General features: G+C 38.9%; 5 protein-coding genes and 1 non-coding gene across 8 annotated transcripts; 3 read left to right on the top strand and 3 right to left on the bottom strand.

Annotated features, from left to right (window-relative positions):
* The first annotated feature begins 681 nt into the window (after window positions 1-681).
* Window positions 682-3,832, top strand: pttg1 (PTTG1 regulator of sister chromatid separation, securin). Of its 3 annotated transcripts, none has more exons than XM_088294421.1 (6): window positions 682-789; window positions 950-1,000; window positions 1,070-1,206; window positions 3,200-3,272; window positions 3,357-3,500; window positions 3,642-3,832. In XM_088294421.1, the coding sequence occupies exons 2-6, from the start codon at window positions 955-957 to the stop codon at window positions 3,740-3,742; spliced, it is 501 nt and encodes a 166-aa protein (XP_088150547.1). In that variant the 5' UTR covers window positions 682-789; window positions 950-954; the 3' UTR covers window positions 3,743-3,832. The 3 variants fall into 3 exon arrangements, with proteins under 3 accessions (XP_088150547.1, XP_088150548.1, XP_088150549.1); XM_088294422.1 differs by having other exon boundaries at window positions 704-800; XM_088294423.1 differs by having other exon boundaries at window positions 708-814.
* A 40-nt stretch (window positions 3,833-3,872) lies between these two features.
* sowahd (sosondowah ankyrin repeat domain family d) lies at window positions 3,873-6,064 on the top strand. The gene is made up of 2 exons (XM_088294420.1): window positions 3,873-4,060; window positions 4,211-6,064. The coding sequence occupies exon 2, from the start codon at window positions 4,218-4,220 to the stop codon at window positions 5,064-5,066; it is 849 nt and encodes a 282-aa protein (XP_088150546.1). The 5' UTR covers window positions 3,873-4,060; window positions 4,211-4,217; the 3' UTR covers window positions 5,067-6,064.
* Window positions 5,425-8,777, bottom strand: rpl39 (ribosomal protein L39). Its single transcript, XM_088294424.1, has 3 exons — window positions 8,674-8,777; window positions 8,270-8,373; window positions 5,425-5,630 (listed from the first exon to the last, which is right to left on the bottom strand). Exons 1-3 carry the CDS (start codon window positions 8,674-8,676, stop codon window positions 5,582-5,584), a joined length of 156 nt encoding a protein of 51 aa, XP_088150550.1. The 5' UTR covers window positions 8,677-8,777; the 3' UTR covers window positions 5,425-5,581.
* LOC148338244 (small nucleolar RNA SNORA69) lies at window positions 6,052-6,188 on the bottom strand. Its single transcript, XR_015843007.1, has one exon. It is a non-coding gene; the product is annotated as a small nucleolar RNA SNORA69 (small nucleolar RNA).
* A 1,013-nt stretch (window positions 8,778-9,790) lies between the features above and the next one.
* Window positions 9,791-17,114, bottom strand: upf3b (UPF3B regulator of nonsense mediated mRNA decay). Its single transcript, XM_088294604.1, has 10 exons — window positions 16,846-17,114; window positions 15,882-15,988; window positions 14,591-14,697; window positions 14,410-14,508; window positions 13,894-14,004; window positions 13,104-13,147; window positions 12,865-13,041; window positions 12,496-12,647; window positions 11,227-11,542; window positions 9,791-10,269 (listed from the first exon to the last, which is right to left on the bottom strand). Exons 1-10 carry the CDS (start codon window positions 16,954-16,956, stop codon window positions 10,144-10,146), a joined length of 1,350 nt encoding a protein of 449 aa, XP_088150730.1. The 5' UTR covers window positions 16,957-17,114; the 3' UTR covers window positions 9,791-10,143.
* A 55-nt stretch (window positions 17,115-17,169) lies between these two features.
* ndufa1 (NADH:ubiquinone oxidoreductase subunit A1) lies at window positions 17,170-18,022 on the top strand. Its single transcript, XM_088294605.1, has 3 exons — window positions 17,170-17,575; window positions 17,689-17,778; window positions 17,905-18,022. Exons 1-3 carry the CDS (start codon window positions 17,474-17,476, stop codon window positions 17,923-17,925), a joined length of 213 nt encoding a protein of 70 aa, XP_088150731.1. The 5' UTR covers window positions 17,170-17,473; the 3' UTR covers window positions 17,926-18,022.
* Window positions 18,023-18,911: the final 889 nt, after the last annotated feature.

Raw genomic sequence — 18,911 nt, 5'->3', positions numbered from 1 at the left:
TATATATATATATATATATATATATATATATATATATATATATATATATATATATATATATATATATATATATATATATGCTGTCAAGTGATTATTTTTTTCACAAATTAATCACAATTGTGATTAATCACATTTTTCAACTGCTATTTTTTGCTAAGCTTATAACAGATATTTACTTGAATAATATCTTGGAATTGATGCAAAATCACCAAATATGAAGTATATTTAATTCAAAGACTGTACTAATAGCTTTCTTGGATTCTTGAATACGATCTAAATGGAGACAGATTTACAGACATTTATTTTCGAAACATTGCTCAAAACTTCCCACAAGCGCCACACTCCAGCAGTGTTGGTTTGCAAGGCCCAGTGGTAACTTAAACACAGTGTTTTGTTCTGAGACGTGCTAAAGACAGCTAATATGGCACAATATGCAAATATTTTTTTAAGTAAATCAAACTGAGTTAACTGAGTTAAAATATTTAACTGAGTTAAGAATTTTTGGATTAATCACTTGAGTTAATATCGTGACTAAAATTTCTCATCAGTCTTTTAATTAATTATGATATATTTTGGTGGGAAAGGGAGAGAGGAGCAAAAAAATGTTCCCCGGAAGTGTATTTTCAGGTTCACGCCCACTCATATCCGTGTTTGCAAAATCGACCAATGGCGTGAGAGCATCGGATTTAAAGAGGAGCCGCGGTCCGTTTTCTTTTCCATACCGAAGCCGTTTTGCTTTTGGGCGTCCAATCCGAGTTTGTACAAATCAGACTCATTAGCCCAACTACGGTAACGTTGCCGTTAGTATCTCGAGGTTGTTTTATTTTATGACTTTGTGGTCTAGATAATTGACATTGTTGACTGAGTAAACGCCCATGTAGAAAGATTTTAAACGCGTGCTAATAATGGAATAATCATTTAATGTTAACGTCTGCCTCTTTCTTTTCAGATACAATGGCTCACATCAACCGTGGAAATCAAAGTCTTTCCTTCGTACCAGGTAGGGAACTTCTTGGTATTAATCGTGTTTAGGCCTTGGTATCCTTAATTTAACTTTGAATGTTTACAGAGCTATCGCAGACGCCACGAAATGCCAAAACTATGAGAACTCCTCTGCGTACTGGTCGTAAGGCTTTTGGGGTTGTCAACGCGCAGTTGGCAACTCCTGTTGTCAATAATCAAGGGAAGAAAACTGACATCCTAAAGGTTGGCTATGCTTTTGACATTCATTGCAATTGTTTTTAGGGCTGCAAAGCAGTAGGATGTTTCCAGTAGCGGTAGAATTATTGGAATTCAGGCAACTTCTATGCACTCTCTGAAAAATCAAAGCTTTGGTTATAGCTTGCTTCACTTTAATCTTGAAAGCATAAAAAATAACGAGCATTTCTGCATACAAGATTTCGACGGGGAGTCAGATGTTGGTTAAAAAGCTTTTTAATTTTTCTTAATTTCCTGCGGTTTGCTTGTTCCATCATAAGAGCTAGTGATGGGAATTCCAGCTCTCTTAACAAAAGCGACTTATGTCTTGGCTCACTTAAAAGAGCTGGCAATTTTCTGCTCACTACAAGGTTATTATAGGTAACAAAAAACTAAACATGCAAAAAAAAATTAACAAATATAAATAAACTAAAATGATAATTGACTGACCTTACATTTTACGTTTAACAAAACTAACTATAAGTGTAGAGAAAATGTGCTTAATTTTCATCTTTGGCTATTTAATACTCAAACCTTTGGGGTTGATTTTAAAATAATTTCTTTAACGGCATGGCCATTTCCTGGACCAAAAGGTCAGTCTTCTGGGAGTTATATTAAAAACTAAAACTAAAATCTGTTGTGAACACAAATTAAAGCTAAATTTAAAAACCAAAACTCAAAATGAAAAAGTAACTATAATTTAAGATTCCACAACTATAACCCCGGCTCCCAAATGGGCCTTCATTTTTGTTATTGCTTAAATTCAATCTATTTAAAAAAAAAAAAAAAAAAGTGTATGCTGTTTGAGAAGAAGCAGAAGCTACTTGTCCAGATTGAATTTCCTGAGGACCCTCAGGAAGTGCAGACGCCGGTGGACCTTCTTTATCACTGCGGTGGTGTAGTGTGTCCAGGAGAGGTCATCAGAGATCTGTACTCCCAGGAACTTGAATGTGTGGACCCTCTCCACACACTCGCTTTTGATGTAGAGGAGGGACGTTACAGTATTGTTCCTCCTGAAGTCCTTGGTTTTTACAGTGTTGAGCTGTAAATTTATTGTCCTCATGCAAACCGATCTGGAACTCCTCCCTCAAATATTCATCTCCTTTTGAAATCAGACCGACCACTGTCGTATCGTCATTTGACAATGTTCTTTCCGTGGTCCGGGCTGCAGTCATGGGTGCAGAGAGCATACAGGAGAGGGCTCAGCACGCATCTTTGAGGGGAACCGGTGCTCAGCTTTCGGGTGGAGGATGTGTAGGGGCTGAGCATCAGTCTGTCCTCTGTTGGTCAGAAAGTCCTTAATCCAGGTGAGGGTGGGGAGGTCGAATGTTCAGTTTGGTGATGAGGATTTCTGGGATGATTTGTATTAAATGCCGAGCTGTAGTCCACAAAGAGCATCCTGGCATAGCTCTGCTGTTGTTCCAGGTGGCCCAACACAACAGCAGTGTCGAGGGCGTCCTCAGTGGATCTGTTAGCCCGGTATGGAAACTGGTTGGGGTCCAGTGTGGGAGGAAGGTAGTCTCTGATGTGCTGCTGAACTCTCTTAAAGCACTTATCTATACATATAGTACAAATAAAGCTCATACTGCTGCGGCGCAAGATAGCTTGGTGGTAGGCATTCACATAGTGGTGAAAAATGACTTCCAGGGCAACAAGCTTTATTATTTTGAATCAGTACTGCATGCGTGAACAAGGGGCACAAACCGCAGCTATGACTATCTAAAAATTGCATTGTCTGAGATTGCCATTTTGGTCATCTGTACTATGGCGAGGGGGAAAAAAGCATGTTCCCCAGGTTCACAGGCGCCCCTATCATCGCGCGCCCCACTTTTTGAGAAGCACTGCATTAGAGACACGGACAACTATTTTTTTTTTTCCCCCTTTGCACACTCTACATTATGCCTTTGCATCATCAATGAAATGTTAACCTTCAATTTTGTTATTTGTCTAAAGAATGTTTGCACCCTTAGTTTTTTTTAAGTATAGTTTTGTTGCCCAACAGGAAGCCAAGCATGTAGCTCCAAAGGAAGAAGGCTATCCAGAAATTGAGAAAATGATCCCCTATGACCCATTGGGTAAGTGTCTTTTTTGACTGTACAATGGTGGGGAAAAAATTCAGCAGCTTGATTGCATTTAAACAGTTTTTTTTCCCGTTACAGAGGTTGAGACATACGGGGTTCCTGAGGATTTGTTTCGTCTTGGTAGTCTCCCTCTGGTTGGTCTGAGTTTCCAACAAACGCCTCGTTCCTCGGAAGACTTGTATGATTACGTCTCTCCTCTCCCAGACCGGCCACCTCGCCTAGGTAATTTTCATACCTTGATAAACTTATAGGACTTCTAGTGCCTAACTCACTTTAGAGATGCAACTGTATTGTGATCTCATGTGAATTATTTTTAAATGTAAAATGGCTCAATCCGCCTTTGTGATGTGCAATTTCTTTCAGATTGCTGCCCCGAGTATGACTCATTCCTACAAATATATGAAGATCTGATTGATCTTCCCTCAGAGCCTGACACTGACAAAATGTTCAAAAACAACTTTTGACTGTTCAGATTGTTTTAATTTAGCATGTTTAAAATCGTTATTTATTTGAAATGTGTCACTTTAATGTTGTGAAATAAAAATAAACATGCACTTCCTGGTTTTGCAATCATCCGTGGTCACGTGACACACTCCCGCCTTGAGATTACCATGAACTTTGGCTCAGTTCCTCTGGGGAAGAGGGAAATATTTAAGCAATAACTGGTCGCTTTCGACCTCATTTGTTGACTCGCTGTTTCAGGTTGGAATATAAACATACCGCAGTCGAAACGCTTTGTTGCTTTCAAACATACGTCAGCAAACAAAATTAAAGTCAAACAGGTGAGTCGCGTCAACGATCTAGACTAGTATTTTTTTAAAATTCAAAATGGAGATGAGCTCAGTGGAAAAATGTATCGTGTTTCGGTGGAAAAGGAACGCGTTCAAGTTTTGACATTTAATTCAGTCGGGTTGTCATCCAAACCGGAACAGCAATACCATGCATGAGGGCTGCTCGGCTGGGCAAGATGCCACCCTTGACGCCCACCGCGGCCGAGAGTCGAGACAAGGCTCCGTTGTGGAGCGACTCTCCCGGTATGGCATGTCGCTCACGCCCGGTGCTCCGCAGCGGAGGTCTCGGCTGCTACAGAGGCGCCAAGACGATTCAGACGCGAACATTGACACACCTGCTCAGCGCAAGAAATCCAAAGAGCTGCCCCAAGGGGGATTGGGGTGGGTTCTGTACCCCATGGAGCACGCGTGGATGCTGTCAGCCGCTGATGGCAATTGCGACACGCTGTTGGAGTTCGTATCCGAGGAGCCGCTGCTGCTCACGCGGCGGGACTTCATCAGCGGCTACTCGGTGCTCCACTGGTTGGCCAAGAGCGGCCGGGACGAGACACTGCTCAAACTGCTCCACCGAGCCGAGAAAGCCGGAGGACAGCCGGTGAGCGTGGACGTGCGGGGGAGCGGAGGACTCACCCCGCTGCACGTCGCCAGCATGCACGGCCACTACGCGGTTGTGAAGCTCCTGGTGGGAGCGTTCGGTGCCGACGTGGACGTTATGGACTACGGCGGCAGGCGGGCCTGGCAGTACCTGCGAGCGGACGCCCCTAGCGAGATGAAGGAGCTGCTCGGGATGTGGGACAACGAGCACGCCCGCAGGGGGGAACCCAACGCCAACAAAAACTGTAACAACAGTAGCGGCGCCGACGTGAGGGCAGCGCCTGTAGAGGACGCGGAAGCTTTGGCGGACGAGTTGGACTCGTTTGACCGCAGCAGGCAAGGAGGCAGTTGGAGGTTTGGCTCCCTGAGAAGATTTTTCTCGTTTCGTGCCAGTCGACGCTGACATTTTCGGTCACTTGTGCCTTCATTCCATTGAAAGTGTTTTAAACCATAGCATGATCCAATTACAATATTTAACCTACTAACTTGTTAGTGTTGCTTATTTTTTTCCAAATTGAATGCCAGAGTTATATTTGGCCAAGACAAGCTAACATGGGCTACAAATGCAAGCATTTGTGGTGTGGACAGATCGGAAAAACCCCAAAGACTGCTTTTCATTTTGCTTCACTCCTCCCTGTGAAACATTTTAAAAGCAAGGAATGTCAGATGTTGCAGTTAATTGCTTAGTGCCATTCATGTTGTAACCGAATAAACCAAAATACAGTCAAAATTATGCGAAATGTGATAATGTACATCAAATGTTTGTTTGATCACAGATCTTTTATTTTCAAACATGAACGTAGAACCAGAATGTGTACAAAACAGCTGCTGCTCCACCCAACAATGAGCCTCTCCTTCCTGGCAGCTGGAGGTCCTTCAATAGACTGGAGGAGGCTGGATTCCGCGGGAACGTCATGTTTACAGACCCAGCTTGGTCCTCCTCCAGTGTCTCCTCTTGGAGTTGTACCTGTAGGATCCAGGACAATGGTCAAGACAAACCGGCTTTACTTTATCCTCTGATTTTCACTGATATAAAACAAAAACATGTTTTACAAATTCCAGTTTCTAATTCATGGATACTGCAAGCAGCTTGCCACTCCAACAGACTGCGGTTCAGGCAACTATTGAAAAAACAAAAAACACTCAAATCCCACACTTTTTGATCTCAGACACTCCCACACACAATTGTGGTTTACCTATTACAGATTCAAAATCACTAATCACACAAATATGTGTTGAGAGTGGTGGTTATGGGCACAATGTACTCCTGGCTCACAGAATCCACAAGAAAACAATGCAATTATTCATTAGTGCAGCAAATACAAAATGACTTAAGTAGGCTTTTCCTTGTTAAGTAACACTTCTTACAACAATGTCTGACTAGCTAACAGTGTTTCAGAGACAGAGCGTCCTCTTCATCCTCAGTGATGAAGAGGATGACAAACTCTGAGGCTGAACAATAATCTCAGCAGGGTTAATGACAGCACTTCACAGCCATCAAGTGCTGCAATTGCAGACCTGCTTTACTGCTACATGTTGTACGCGACCATTACACTATGCAAAGTATCAATGCAGTTATGCCAACACATCAACACATCTGATTTTGGCATTTGAGTGTATAACTAAACCAATGAACTCATGCTATAATCTGATGATTTCCTTCCAATTACTGTCAAACATATCCTCCCAGATACAAATGTAAGGGCTGAACTTGTTTTAATAGATAAACTGGTGATTTAGTATTTGCTTTAATGACAAATTAATCCAAAATCAATCCAAGTTTGACAAGATGCTACACCAGACTGCTGACGTTACTTGCTCATTAAAGGAAATAGGTGACAATTTTTCAGTGCAGCTTCCCTAAGAATGTGGTGCCTGTCTATTAAGGAAAATTCCAGGATGAGCTTGTCAAAAATGGGATCACTGGAATTGATCTAGAAATGATAGGTTCACATTCCACCCAATTTTATCTTTATCAGACGTGACTGTTACTGGGGGCTGCTCTCCCCAGCATTACAGGGGGTGCAACTAAGTGAGTTTTGAGAAGGATCGCATTGAGCCCCCCGAATTGCATGTTTTTACCTCGACACGCTTTAGCAATTTTTTTTAAGTACATTGGAGACCACCCAAAAAAAAAGCCTCACAGCGACGTTAGGCGTAAACTGCTGAATATCGAAGAAATGCTTGACAGTAATCACAGGAAGACATTACTGTCTCACACACAGACACTTGAAGCATGTGGGCTAATACAGCCCAAATACAGCCTGCTCACTTCTTTAGTCCAGCCCAATGATTTTTTTTTTAGTCCTGAAGAGTCCTGAAATATTTTTCTTTACTTATCAGCCTGCTCGCTTTTTTTAGTCCAGCCCCCAATTTTTTTTTAGTCCTGACATTTTTCTTTACTTATCAATTTCCACCAAAAACTGGTTAATTAAGTAACACTCTGGAACTGAATTTTTTCCCACAAATTTATACTATGGGTCAGTCCACAGGTGGGTATTATTTTTACAAATGACTAACCATTCTTAAATTTTTAAAATGGCTTGCTCTTTTTGACAATGCAATGCGAATGGTTGAACAAACGTGCCATGTTTGGGTCTCCAGAAAAGTAATTATTTTGGAGGTGCGGGGAGTCTACCCATTGCAGGTGACATATTTATTTACTGTTATTTTGTTTCTTTTGTCATTCAATAATCAATGTAACAGCAATTAATGTTAGTTTTCTTACAAGGGAAGTCAACCCCAAAAATTCTTAGTAATAAAATGTTCTTTGCGCCTTCACTAGTCTAAACATGGCATTCTGATTAATATTGTGTTTTTGGAACATGAGTTAAGCAGCAAGATTGACGCGTTTTCAGCCATCTCAGGTGCCAGCCATTTTCTCACTTTCTGCCGAGCGAAAATGACGTCACAGTTTCTTCAGGTCTCAGGTGGCAACCCATCACGGCGCAACTGTTTTCGGAAGTTGAGCCATGAGCCCCGAGTAACTGTGATGTAATTTTCAGTCAACAGCAAGTGACAAATTGGCCAGCCGTTGAGATGTATAAGAACAAAAGCCTATTACTGCTCAACTAATTAATCAATTTTGAGTTATTTTTCTGCAATCGAAAAAAATAAAATAAAGGAACTGCAATTGAACTTTTTTGTAGAAATACAGAATTTGAAGAACAAATGTAAATACACACTGGCTAAATTATGAATCATTTAATCAAAATAAACTAACAAACACATGGTACTTATTTTTTTTCCATCTGTAAATGAAGTGGCCCCATCTACCAATTTAAATAAAAAACTAACAAAAAACAAAGGGACTCTTGACCACAAGTTTGCTCAGCCCTGACTTGGATCATTTTACGAGTAAAACATGCAGTGCAGCAATAAAACTGGAAAAAAACGATATCAAACTGTTTCAGGTGCAAGGCATCAATAGCCCAATTCGATTCACCAAGGTCATAAGTTTTCAATTCAATGCTTCATGTTAGACTTAACTCTCAATGGAGGGAAACGCGATTTATCATTAGCCAGTGTTTAAAATGTTATAATAAAAATTACCTTACCGTTTTAAACTGTCATGTACAGCATTATACACAAACGCATAACCCTCACCTGATCTTGTTGCCGGTTTTCATTCTGATCCACTGAGGAATGGGCCTGTTTTGCTTCTGCTTCTTGGCCAGAAAGCGCTTGATTCTGAAAGTCTTGTGGGACGACTGAAAGAAAAAAAAAATCACATATAACACAAATAAATCATCTAAGTGCACGCTACACATATGAAAACTGTACGGTTACCACGCCACATGCTACACCGTCCTATTTGAGCGTTTATGCTTGCTAGCTAGCTAGCTGACTTGCTTTGGAATGCGCTGCGCCTTCCAAATACATAAAATAAAATATTTGGACGCGACATACACAAAGGTTGGACTCCGTGGGTATTTCACCCAAGTGTTCTGAACAAACATAAGAGTCTACAGTGTATATTGTGATGGATGTTGGACGATTTTACGAGTTACCATGTCGACCACAGTCCTTTCCCCACTACGGCGGCGATAGAAGAGGAAGAGCTATGTGACGCGCTATGCTTTTGCCTATGACACTTCCGGCCATTTAGTCGTGCCTTTTTATTGACAGCGACACTAGCAGGTAATATCGTGATACTACAGATTTGTTACTATCTTACCCAGTTATACATTGTTCTGATTTTAAATACTTGTAAGCAAAAACAAAAAAAATAATTATCCATTATTTTTAGCAAAATGCATAAGCAAATAACACTTGGCATACTGATTATTACAGGGTCCAAGTTATTACCTACAAAGGAAACTATCCTCAAATTGCACTTGACATGTTCCCAATATTCCAAGATAGATATCTTGTCTTACATCAACCATGTCTATCAGATGTTTTTGTTCAGCATTGTGTTTTATTATAGTTCCCATCATGTTTTGGGAGGAACAGCTCCTCATCATCAGTGTAGTAGGTGAAAAATATCAAATGTAAAGTTGTCTTAATAGCCAATACCATTTGTTTCCCTTTCAAAAACAACATCTGCATTTTTTCCCATTCACAACTTGTCCTAGCATTTTACCCAAATCTCTGTGCCACATTTAGATGGCTTGCTTGGCATGTATTGCTTGAATGGGAAATGTACCTCAAATTTGGACTTCTGTTACAAATGGGTGAGAATGAACATCAAAATACCGATACATGTGTTGATATCTTTCTTTGATTTGAATGTGATTCCTCCTCATCAATTATTTCTTGGTCTCAATTATATTCCGTCTCATCTTGAGTTGGTCTAAATCTAACCCCACTATTGTTTTCCTGGCCTCAAGCTTCCTAATCAGTGTTAAGCAAAAAAACATATCAACAAAAAATGCACAAATAGAAAAATAACATGTTATGTATGTGCCTTTAAGAGGAAGAGCCTCATGAGGTAGTGTCTGAAATCAACAATCTTGTGGCCGTTGGTTGGTTTGCTCAGGCTGCACCAAGAGTGTGTGTGAGGGTATTGGCGTGAGCTGTGGTCGACAGCAGCTCATGCGTGAAAGTGCTTATTTGTGTGAATGCACTAAACCGATTAAAGCAATTCAAGCTCAATTGTTCAGATGAATGAGCATAACACACAAATGCAGCATAGTCTGTTACAACTTGTAACAAGAGCCGTGTTTATTCCACGTCCATGAAATGCCATTTACAAGCTTGTCAATGCTGTTTAGATTAAAAATGAAAACACAATGTTTGCAGTGATACTGTCAAAACGTAAGGTCACTTAAGGGTTTTCTGTGCCCTGTAGCCAAACTCTTAGTTTTCCTAAGGAGTGAAACTAAAGAGGCCCACTTTGAGGCACTGCCTGGCACCACCGGCAACCACTAGTGGTTCCCAAACATGGAAGATCGGGCCCTGAGGCGGCATGCTGCTCAGAGTCTGGATGGCCGTGCTCTCCACCACCAGACCAAAAACATGCTCAAGCAAAAATCCGCTTAGTCAGCCATTTTCTTTATCTCCGTGTCTGGCTTCCTTTCAGCAGAGATGGCATCGCCGCCTCCTCCTGCTGGACGATTGCGGCTTCTTGCCCCAGGCTGGTACAGCTGGATAGCAGGGCGATCCTGTCAAAAAAAAAAAAAAAAAAAAAAAAAAAGAATTATACTTGCGAAATAAACACTATAGCTATTATTATTTTTTAATGGATAATAAAGCTTCAAATACACACAACAACCACACAAATATCAGGGGTGTCTATCTCACCAATAAAAGACAATTTGATATGTATCTTTTTTTCCCAAAGGGAAATGATTCAGCTCAATTTTAAAATGAAATTGATTTTCTGAATATTTTTTTTGTTACATTCCCTTAATTGCCTCATCAATCCAATGATTTTTAAGGATAGCAATTAATAATTGTGAATATCTTTGTCAACACATTCGAAACACTGTGAAAACAATCGATATTTCTTACGCAAAACGCAATTTTAAAAATGCACGTATGAATGAATTAATTCAACACACGAGTGGAAATTCAATTTTAAAATGTCTGCATGTATATGGACGAATAAATGAATACTTTTTTGCATGAATTAATAAAATATTCATGAAAAAATAATTTCAAATATGAAAATTTTAAAAATGACTATATGGATGACTGAAAGAACTAAGAAGTGTTAATTGAAGAAAACATGACCCTGAAATATTCTTAAATGGATCGATGAAAAAAAGTCAATAAAAAACGTTAACTAAAAAAACAATCGTTTTGAAATGTAACGCTTTTTTAAATACACAGAAACCAGTAACTTAAAAATAAAAAATATATGAAAAAATATTTTGAAAATTATATATTTTTAAAAAATGCATGGGTTGATAAATGAAAAAAAAACTAAGGAAAGTATTGATGACAAAATTGTAAAGAAACACCCTCCTTAAAAAGGTAGTCTTGAATAAAATGCGTAATACAGACCCTTGAAAATAATCTTTAACAATACATACATAGCATGTATAGATGGAAGAAATGGATACATAATTGACTGGTAGCTATAAACAGAATTTTGATAAAAGGACTTGATGCATTACTTTATTCCGTAGCCGTTCTCTCTTGGCGCTGTCGTCCTTCTTGTCTTGTTTTGGCGTCTTCTCCATCTTGTCAGATTCTGACGCGTTATCTGTCCGTTTCTTGTCTGGTGGCCGCTCCCTCTCCTTCTTGGCTGGTCCCTCCTCATCCGCCCACTTCCTGCTGACATTCTCGCCATCGTGCCTTTCCCTCCTCCTGCGTCGCTCCTGCCGCCTCATGCGTTCTTTCTCCCTCTGTTGACGCTCCTTCTCCAGCTCTCGCTCCCTGTCACGGTCAGCGTCATGCTCCCGAAACTCCTTGCGGCCTTCCTCGTCTGCTCTGTGGGGGGAGAAAACATGGAAGATGTTGTAGTATTACATATATGAATATTATATATTAATAAATCTAAATACAACTAAATTCTAATGATTAAATTCATTAGTTTAATTCAATTTATTAAAATTAATCAAAAATTAAGACAAATCTGTCCAATTTTTTAAAATTAACTAATTATTAACTATTTGCATAAAATGTTTTTTTTTAATGTGGAGATAAATTACAATTATGTTATGAGTGAATAGACTAACTTAAGTGAATGTAATTCAATTGAAAATCCAGCTGAAACAAAACTAGGTGAAGTAAAATATATTGGCCTGGAAAAACTAAATAAAAATTAATTTGATTAAATTAAAAATAACACTGACCCCAAAACAAGGTAAAGTATGTTGCAGAGTATAAAATTTAATTTAAATAAGGAAAAATAAGAAAAAATATTGGATATATTAGGGGTGCCCATTTCGTCAATCGCGATCAACCAGTAGCTCGATCTGGTATATGAAGTAAAATGCATTGAGTTCATACACTAAAATGAACTCAAACTAAATAAAATTGAATAAAATATACAAGCAAAGTAAAATTAAATAATATACAAGTCAACTCATGTTAGAGTGTTTAAACTAAATAAAGTAAAAATAAATCTGACGCAATACAATGTGTAAGCAAATGTGTCTGCTAAAATAAAATGTATGTAGAAAACAAGAAAAAAAGTTGATTAAAATAAATTGCAGTGTGTAAAGTCAAAGTAGACAACATATCAATGACAAGACAAGATGTAGACATAAGGATAAACAGTACTCTATATAAAACTAAAAAAAAGTGAAAACAAAATGCATGCTAAAATAAATTTAATAGACATAAATTGAACACAAAAAACTTCCAGGTTTTCGGTGAAATAAGATAGAATGGATAAACATTTTTTAACCACAAACCAATATAAACCAATTATGACGTACTTCTTTGCGCGCTCCTCCTTGTTGTCATTGTTTTGTCGTCTCTTGTGCTCTGCGCTTCTGTTGTCCTCTTTGCCGGGCCTCTCGGCTTTTTTGAATTTCTCCTTCATTTTGTCTGAGTCGGCATCGTCGCCTCTGTCTGGCTTCTTCAACAGCTACACGGAGGGCGAAAGGAGAGGACATCATTCTGCGGTGTGTGTGTGTGAAAGGGATTTTGAACTACCAATTGACCAGTGTTGTGAACAAAAAGACATGCATTTTTATAGTACGTGAATACATATTTCAAATATCTGTACTTTACATGAGATTATTACATTTTGTAACATGTTACTCCGTCAACGTGCAAGTACTCTTTCCACCTCCCCTACTTACTTTTATTTTTGGCTCGTCTTTGACTTGGTCCTTGCCATTCTCAGGTTTCTTCATTTTCTCGGCTCCCTTGCGCTTCCGCCGCTCCTCCTCGCGCCACTTGCGGCGCTCCTCGTCTCGAAGGCGCTTGCGCTCAAGCTCCCGCCGCCTCCTCTCCTCTTTCTTCTCCTCCCTGATTCTCTGAGGAGAGAACAAGTTTATCTTCTGCAGTTAAGATCGGCTCAATGCTGTGCCTTACTTACCTGCTTATTCTTCAGAAAGTCCAGCAGAGGAGTTGTTTTTTTAGCTTCAGGAAAAACAAAGGTTGGATTTAGTGGAACTAAGACACAAACAATTATTAGATGATTACTTTAATGTAGGGCTGGTCGACATGGCCTTGAAAATGTCATTTGCTTCACAAAAATAACATTTCATTGATTTAATTCCCTTTACTTGGAGAATATTTTTATTTATATTCTTTCCCTTATGGGATTTCTGTCAACTACGAAAATAGTTTATATCCAGTATAAGTACCACCCTTCTGCCCACCAGCATTAACTTCCACAGAAAGATTAGAGATGAATATATTTTCGAATTAACGAGGATGTTAAAAGAAGTGCCTCTCTTCTGCTTTCTCTCAGGTTTTTCGCATGTGTAGTTGTACAGGTGAGACAAGGCGACCTCTGCAAATTATTTGTGACTTTGATGCGCATACCTAGGATAAAAAAAGAAAAAGAAAACACTACTACGCGGTTCTATCACTGCTTATGCAACATATTTATGGACTCGACACCGGGCCTTTGGCAACATTGACTGACTCTGTGATGGCCTCCCTTCGGGTTCCATTCTTGTTATTTGAAAAGTAATTAGACCACTTCAGAAAAAAGGGCACTAAATTAATTTTGGCAACACTGACTCTTCTTTGGTAAACTAGCTCCTCTCTGTTTGCTGGAAGCAGTGCACATCAGCAGCAAAAAAAAAAGTCCGACAAACAAATTAGAATTAAATGATAAAATTGATTAATGGCCCGGTCCTACTTTAACGTTTCCTTACCTACAAGCTCCTTTGACCTGGCTTCAATCTCTTCTAGCAGAGTCTCAGGTGTGGACGTCAACTTTTCATTGTCTCCAGTGTAATAATCCAAGAACTTCTTGTAATCGGGATCTAGAAGAACATATACACAAAAATAAAACAAAACATTAAGAATAAAATGTATTTAATGTTTTTTCTTTATTTAATTACTAAAAATACAGAAGATCAAATTGGCCCACAAATGTTTTTAGTGAATACACTAGGCTGACCCACAGTGAGTGACTGGCTGTGTGAATGTGAGGGGGAAGGGGTGCTTGTTAATATGTGTGAAGAAACTGGTTGGATGGACGTTTTTGGTACACCAGTATGGCCACCAAATCTTACACATAAGCAAATATATCGTATTTTTTGCTTAAAAGATGTCAGTTTTGCTCTTCTGTGCTTTAATGCGCAAAACAAATGAGAAATTATTCCAAGAGTGTGGATGAATAGAAGTATAATAATAATAATAATAATTTCATCCCTGAAAATACCCACCGTCACTAATGGTTCCACATTTGGCGTCCTTTTTCTTGCTTCTTTTCTTGGAAGTCTTTTGAAAAGGTGCAAACTCAACAATAGCAGGGTACTCCTGTCCTGTTTGGTAACAAACATGTGCAAACACCCCAGTAAGTGGACATTGTCACATAAACTTTAACATCAGAATGCCTTCTGATACCTCTGTTGTCAATGAACACGTAGCCATCAAAGCGATCCCTGAACAGGACGATATCCTCTTGGTTCTTAAAGTTGATGTAAGCCCTCGCAAAGAGGTGAGGATACAAGCTGAGAGGAAAAACGCCATTAATGCAGACATCTCAGGAGCCCCCTGCCCCCCCAAGCATTTGTATTATGTCAAAATATGCAAAGAATAAAAGATTAAGTACACTTTTTTCCTCTTTTTGAAGAGAAAAAGAAATCCGCCTGTTTTGTTTTTTTGTCCTGCTCGCTCTGCCCCCCTCTCTGTTATTTACCATCACGACCGGGGATGAAACTAAGAGGTTCAAACAAGTATAACGGCTACCACTAGCCCGGTGTGTGAAGAAAACAATGTAAGCAGTCCAAACATAAGCAGGTAAATCTTGTTGTGGTGAAAAGTGTATATTCAAAATGAGTTTGGAAAATAGTTATTAATTTAACAATATAATTATATAATGTTCCCAGTTGTAACTATGTATAACTAATTTAATACAGACATAGTTGTGACATAATTCAAGAGAATGTAAATGAAATAGATTTTGATATTATTTTTTTTTGCTTCAATTTAATGGACATTGTGTGGCTCCTTCTGGTATGTGTGCCTTGGCCACTTGGAGGCAGTACAATACAGGCATTCAGATATACGTACATTGAATTGATCCAAATTTCTCAGTCGACTGCAGTAAAATTTGTCTTTTTTTTCCAGAAAATATGACAGTTATATAGCAATTACATAATGAATAAAATTATTACATTATTATATTATATTATATTATATTATATTTATATTTATATTATATTATATTATATTATATTATATTATATTATATTATATTATATTATATTATATTATATTATATTATATTATATTATATTATATTATATTATATTATATTATATTATATTATATGCCTAAATGTATTGTGCAGCAGTTTAAATTTAAGAATTTATTTCTTTGCTTTAGCTGACACTGATTCAATTCTTTAGTGCATCTATGTCATACCTTTCTTTATAATTCAACTTTTTTTTTGTGTGTAGTAATTAAAATAGCCTGTAATAATTATTCAGCATAGGCCAGCTGTCACGTCAAAATGGCAGATCATCGCCCAGCCAGGCTTCCAAGTCGTAGGCATACAACCTCATGGTGTGGGCAGTGTTATATGAATTAGTTGCACCATTTTTTTTCAATTTCCCCCAGCTATTCATACACAAAAAAAAAGAATCCATTGCATGTGTAATTTTACGTCAAGTTTAAGATGTCACAAGCTCACCTGGTGTCATTGGAGAAGAACTCCAAGTAGTCCACTTCTGGAAGTGGCTGCAGTTGCTCCTCCAGCTCCTCTTTAGTGAGACTTGGTGGCAGCCTTCTGATCACAATCTAAAAAAGTGAAGTGTTATTCCTCCATTAGTACACAGCATAGGGAACAGATATGGCCATTTACAATTCTATTTTGATAAATTGTCCATAAAAAAAATAGAAAAAAAAATTCATCCATTTTCTATACCACTTGTCCACGTTAGGTTGAGCTGACGATATGCGTTTACGCACATGTAGTTTGCCCACGCCTGATGTAGAATGACAGATCAAATAAGGCAATAAAAATGTGTTTCACAAACAAAATGCTTGATTTCACAGGGAAATAAATTATCGATTGTGATTGTAGCTCACATAGAATAGTCGTTGGGAAAATTTGGATTATTGTTTTATCAAATCTCAATGTTTAGCATAGACAATACAAATGTGAATTATGGAATTTACAACTCTGCCTTCGCCAACTTGAGGAAACAAAGCTACCCTCTGAGGATAATGCACGTAGTGCACAACAGTGAGCAGGCTCCAGACCATCCCAGTGTAGCTATAGAAAATACTGTGCTGAAGTTCGATGATATTTTTCACATCTGAAAAGAGTTTTGCGATGATGATGACGATTGATGTATTTGATTCAAATACAAATGCAACACCGTTAGAGTCGCTTCATCCTATTGTGGGGGCCATGGACCCGAAATGCCGTGGTAGGCGTCCCTTATTTTCATTTATGAAAGTTGTCAACTATACCAATAATTAAAACATAAAAATTCCATAAACATAAAACACACGTATACATAAACTTATATGTAGAACATGGTAAAAAAAAAGATGACAGCCTAACGAAATATGGATTAAATTGTGTCCCTTACAACAACCACAAACAACCGCACCAACGAGCTAACCTAGCTAGCTTAGCTCGGGGTTACCTTTGTCATGGTCTCCTTCTTTTCCTTCGACTTCTCCGTCCTATCCGAATCCTCACACATTAATTCCAACCTCCTCTCCCTGGGTCGCGTATTTTCCTTATCTTCCTTCATGTTTGTAAAAAGCTACCCGAGTCAACTTTCTGTCATTCTCAATACTTGTTTACTTTTTTTTAACAACTTCAGCAAGTGGGTGGGAACCAGACACGCATGCGCAAGATTCAATGCCCTCCCTGACGTAGTACTATAAAAACACAACAAGAGGCGCTGTGGACACAACACACATTCAACGCGAATATTAAGTCCATTCAAAATAAAAGCTCAGGATTTGGCTTGTCGCATCCCATGATAGTTAAGGACTTTGTTACTTGTTTTCTGCTTTACTTTTAAATACATTTAACACTAAAAAATAATCTACACTCTTAATTAACACTGTTTTCTCCGAAGATATCGTCTTGAATTATTTTAGTTTAAATAATTTAGGCAGGCGGTAGTTTTTACTTCCGGTAGTAGAACGTCTCTCGCTGTTAGGGAACGCCATCTTGTTAGCCGCCCTAGCAAAAATAAACGGGCAACTCGGTGGTCAATTGAGTTTATTCTTTTTCCGGGCAGTTGAACGCCTGACGCCGTCATGTGGTATGAAATTCTGCCCAGCCTCGGTATCATGGCGGCGTGTCTGATCATTCCCGGCGTCGCCACCACACAGATCCATAAATTCACCAATGGTGGCAAGGTGAGCTCCTGATGAATGATTGGGGTGCTAGGTGCGAATGTAGCGGCGGTAAGAAGAAACGTGTAAACGTCTTGTTCTAAACGGTGAATCTGTGTATTTTTACTTTCACCTAGGAGAAAAGAATCGCCCGAGTTCCGTGGCAGTGGTACCTGATGGAGAGAGACAAGCGGGTGTCGGGAACAGGGCACTACTATGACTCCAAGGTTAAAGCTCACGTCTGTTAGTCGCAGGCCCAACTTTGTTTATTGAAAGCTCGCAACCAAAACAAACTCATGTCAGTACTTTATTGCTAAATGATGCTCAACAGTCAATGTTTATTTCCTTTACAGGGGCTCGAGAACATCCACTGACGAAATGACACGGAAGAACGTTATTTGTTGTACATTTAAAGAAGTTCTATTGCACATTTATTTGTGTCCATGTTAATAATAAAAATGTTAGAAATTGTTGAGTAGATTGTTTCTATTTGCTCTTTAACACACTGTCATGGAATAATGCAGTGCTCCTCAACATACAAATACCACACGACAAAGCTTAATTAAATCTCATTTAGGCTGTCACAACCCATGTGTACGATTTACAACTATTGATTCTGTACAAAAACCCCCTCAGCCCCAACTTGAAGAACACCTCTTGACGTATTCCGACCACCATAACGCGCATGTACCTCGTTAGCTATGCCTACGATCCGCAAATGCATCTTCCCTGGATGACATAATTTACAGAACAGCTCGGTGTCACTATTTAAATTCCCCAAAAATGAAGAAAAAGTCGATTGATTTTGTGAAGAGTCACTGCGATAGAGAGCTTAGAATTCACGACAACATCCACCTCTGCAGTGACCATTTTACGCTAGTTTTGTCAACCTTTACCGGAGACAACAATGCTTCATGGATAGGCTGTTTCTTGTAAATGGGGCAGAGCCAACCGTCTCCCTGCCAGGGCGTCATCCTCCAAACCTGCCGCCATCGTCAGGTGCCGTGGTCGGCATGTCCCCACCCACTGTAAATTGGCTAAAGTATTCCTACTTTATTCTCGTCCATAGTCATTTCAATTTTGTAGGTGAGCATCTTAACATGATTTTACATTGTGTAAGCTACCATCGTTTTTATAGTGCATAAAGATACACGTTCTAATATTCCATATTTACAGTGCTGTTAATATTGTGAAACATTTGCCAATTTAAAGAGATTGAAACTGACCCTAATTTGACAGTAAATTGTGGCATTGTATCTGACTGACATTTTGTTTGCTTCTTTAATTTTTGACAATTTGTTGCAGCTTTGCACGAAGACTGATAGGTAATGACAATGTTTTCAAAAACCACCACGGATTG

This window comes from Idiotropiscis lumnitzeri, chromosome 4 (assembly GCF_059441095.1).
Source record: "Idiotropiscis lumnitzeri isolate Australia: NSW breed Sydney's pygmy pipehorse chromosome 4, RoL_Ilum_1.0, whole genome shotgun sequence".
NCBI lineage: Eukaryota > Metazoa > Chordata > Actinopteri > Syngnathiformes > Syngnathidae > Idiotropiscis > Idiotropiscis lumnitzeri.
This window is presented reverse-complemented; position numbering and strand designations above follow the sequence as displayed.

Bases quoted from the DNA above. Each gene is read 5' to 3' on its own strand.
- pttg1 (XM_088294421.1), top strand. From the start codon at position 955: ATGGCTCACATCAACCGTGGAAATCAAAGTCTTTCCTTCGTACCAG. The intron at 1,001-1,069 runs GTAGGGAACTTC...GAATGTTTACAG, and splicing joins AAGTCTTTCCTTCGTACCAG to AGCTATCGCAGACGCCACGA. The intron at 1,207-3,199 runs GTTGGCTATGCT...GTTGCCCAACAG, and splicing joins AGAAAACTGACATCCTAAAG to GAAGCCAAGCATGTAGCTCC.
- sowahd (XM_088294420.1), top strand. From the start codon at position 4,218: ATGCATGAGGGCTGCTCGGCTGGGCAAGATGCCACCCTTGACGCCCAC.
- rpl39 (XM_088294424.1), bottom strand. The intron at 5,631-8,269 runs GTGAGGGTTATG...TGGATCCTACAG, and splicing joins AAAACCGGCAACAAGATCAG to GTACAACTCCAAGAGGAGAC.
- upf3b (XM_088294604.1), bottom strand. From the start codon at position 16,956: ATGAAGGAAGATAAGGAAAATACGCGACCCAGGGAGAGGAGGTTGGAA. The intron at 13,042-13,103 runs GTAAGTAAGGCA...TTCTCTCCTCAG, and splicing joins ACTTTCTGAAGAATAAGCAG to AGAATCAGGGAGGAGAAGAA. The intron at 10,270-11,226 runs GTAATGCATCAA...TTTTTTTGACAG, and splicing joins GAGAACGGCTACGGAATAAA to GATCGCCCTGCTATCCAGCT.
- ndufa1 (XM_088294605.1), top strand. From the start codon at position 17,474: ATGTGGTATGAAATTCTGCCCAGCCTCGGTATCATGGCGGCGTGTCTG. The intron at 17,576-17,688 runs GTGAGCTCCTGA...ACTTTCACCTAG, and splicing joins AATTCACCAATGGTGGCAAG to GAGAAAAGAATCGCCCGAGT. The intron at 17,779-17,904 runs GTTAAAGCTCAC...TTTCCTTTACAG, and splicing joins GGCACTACTATGACTCCAAG to GGGCTCGAGAACATCCACTG.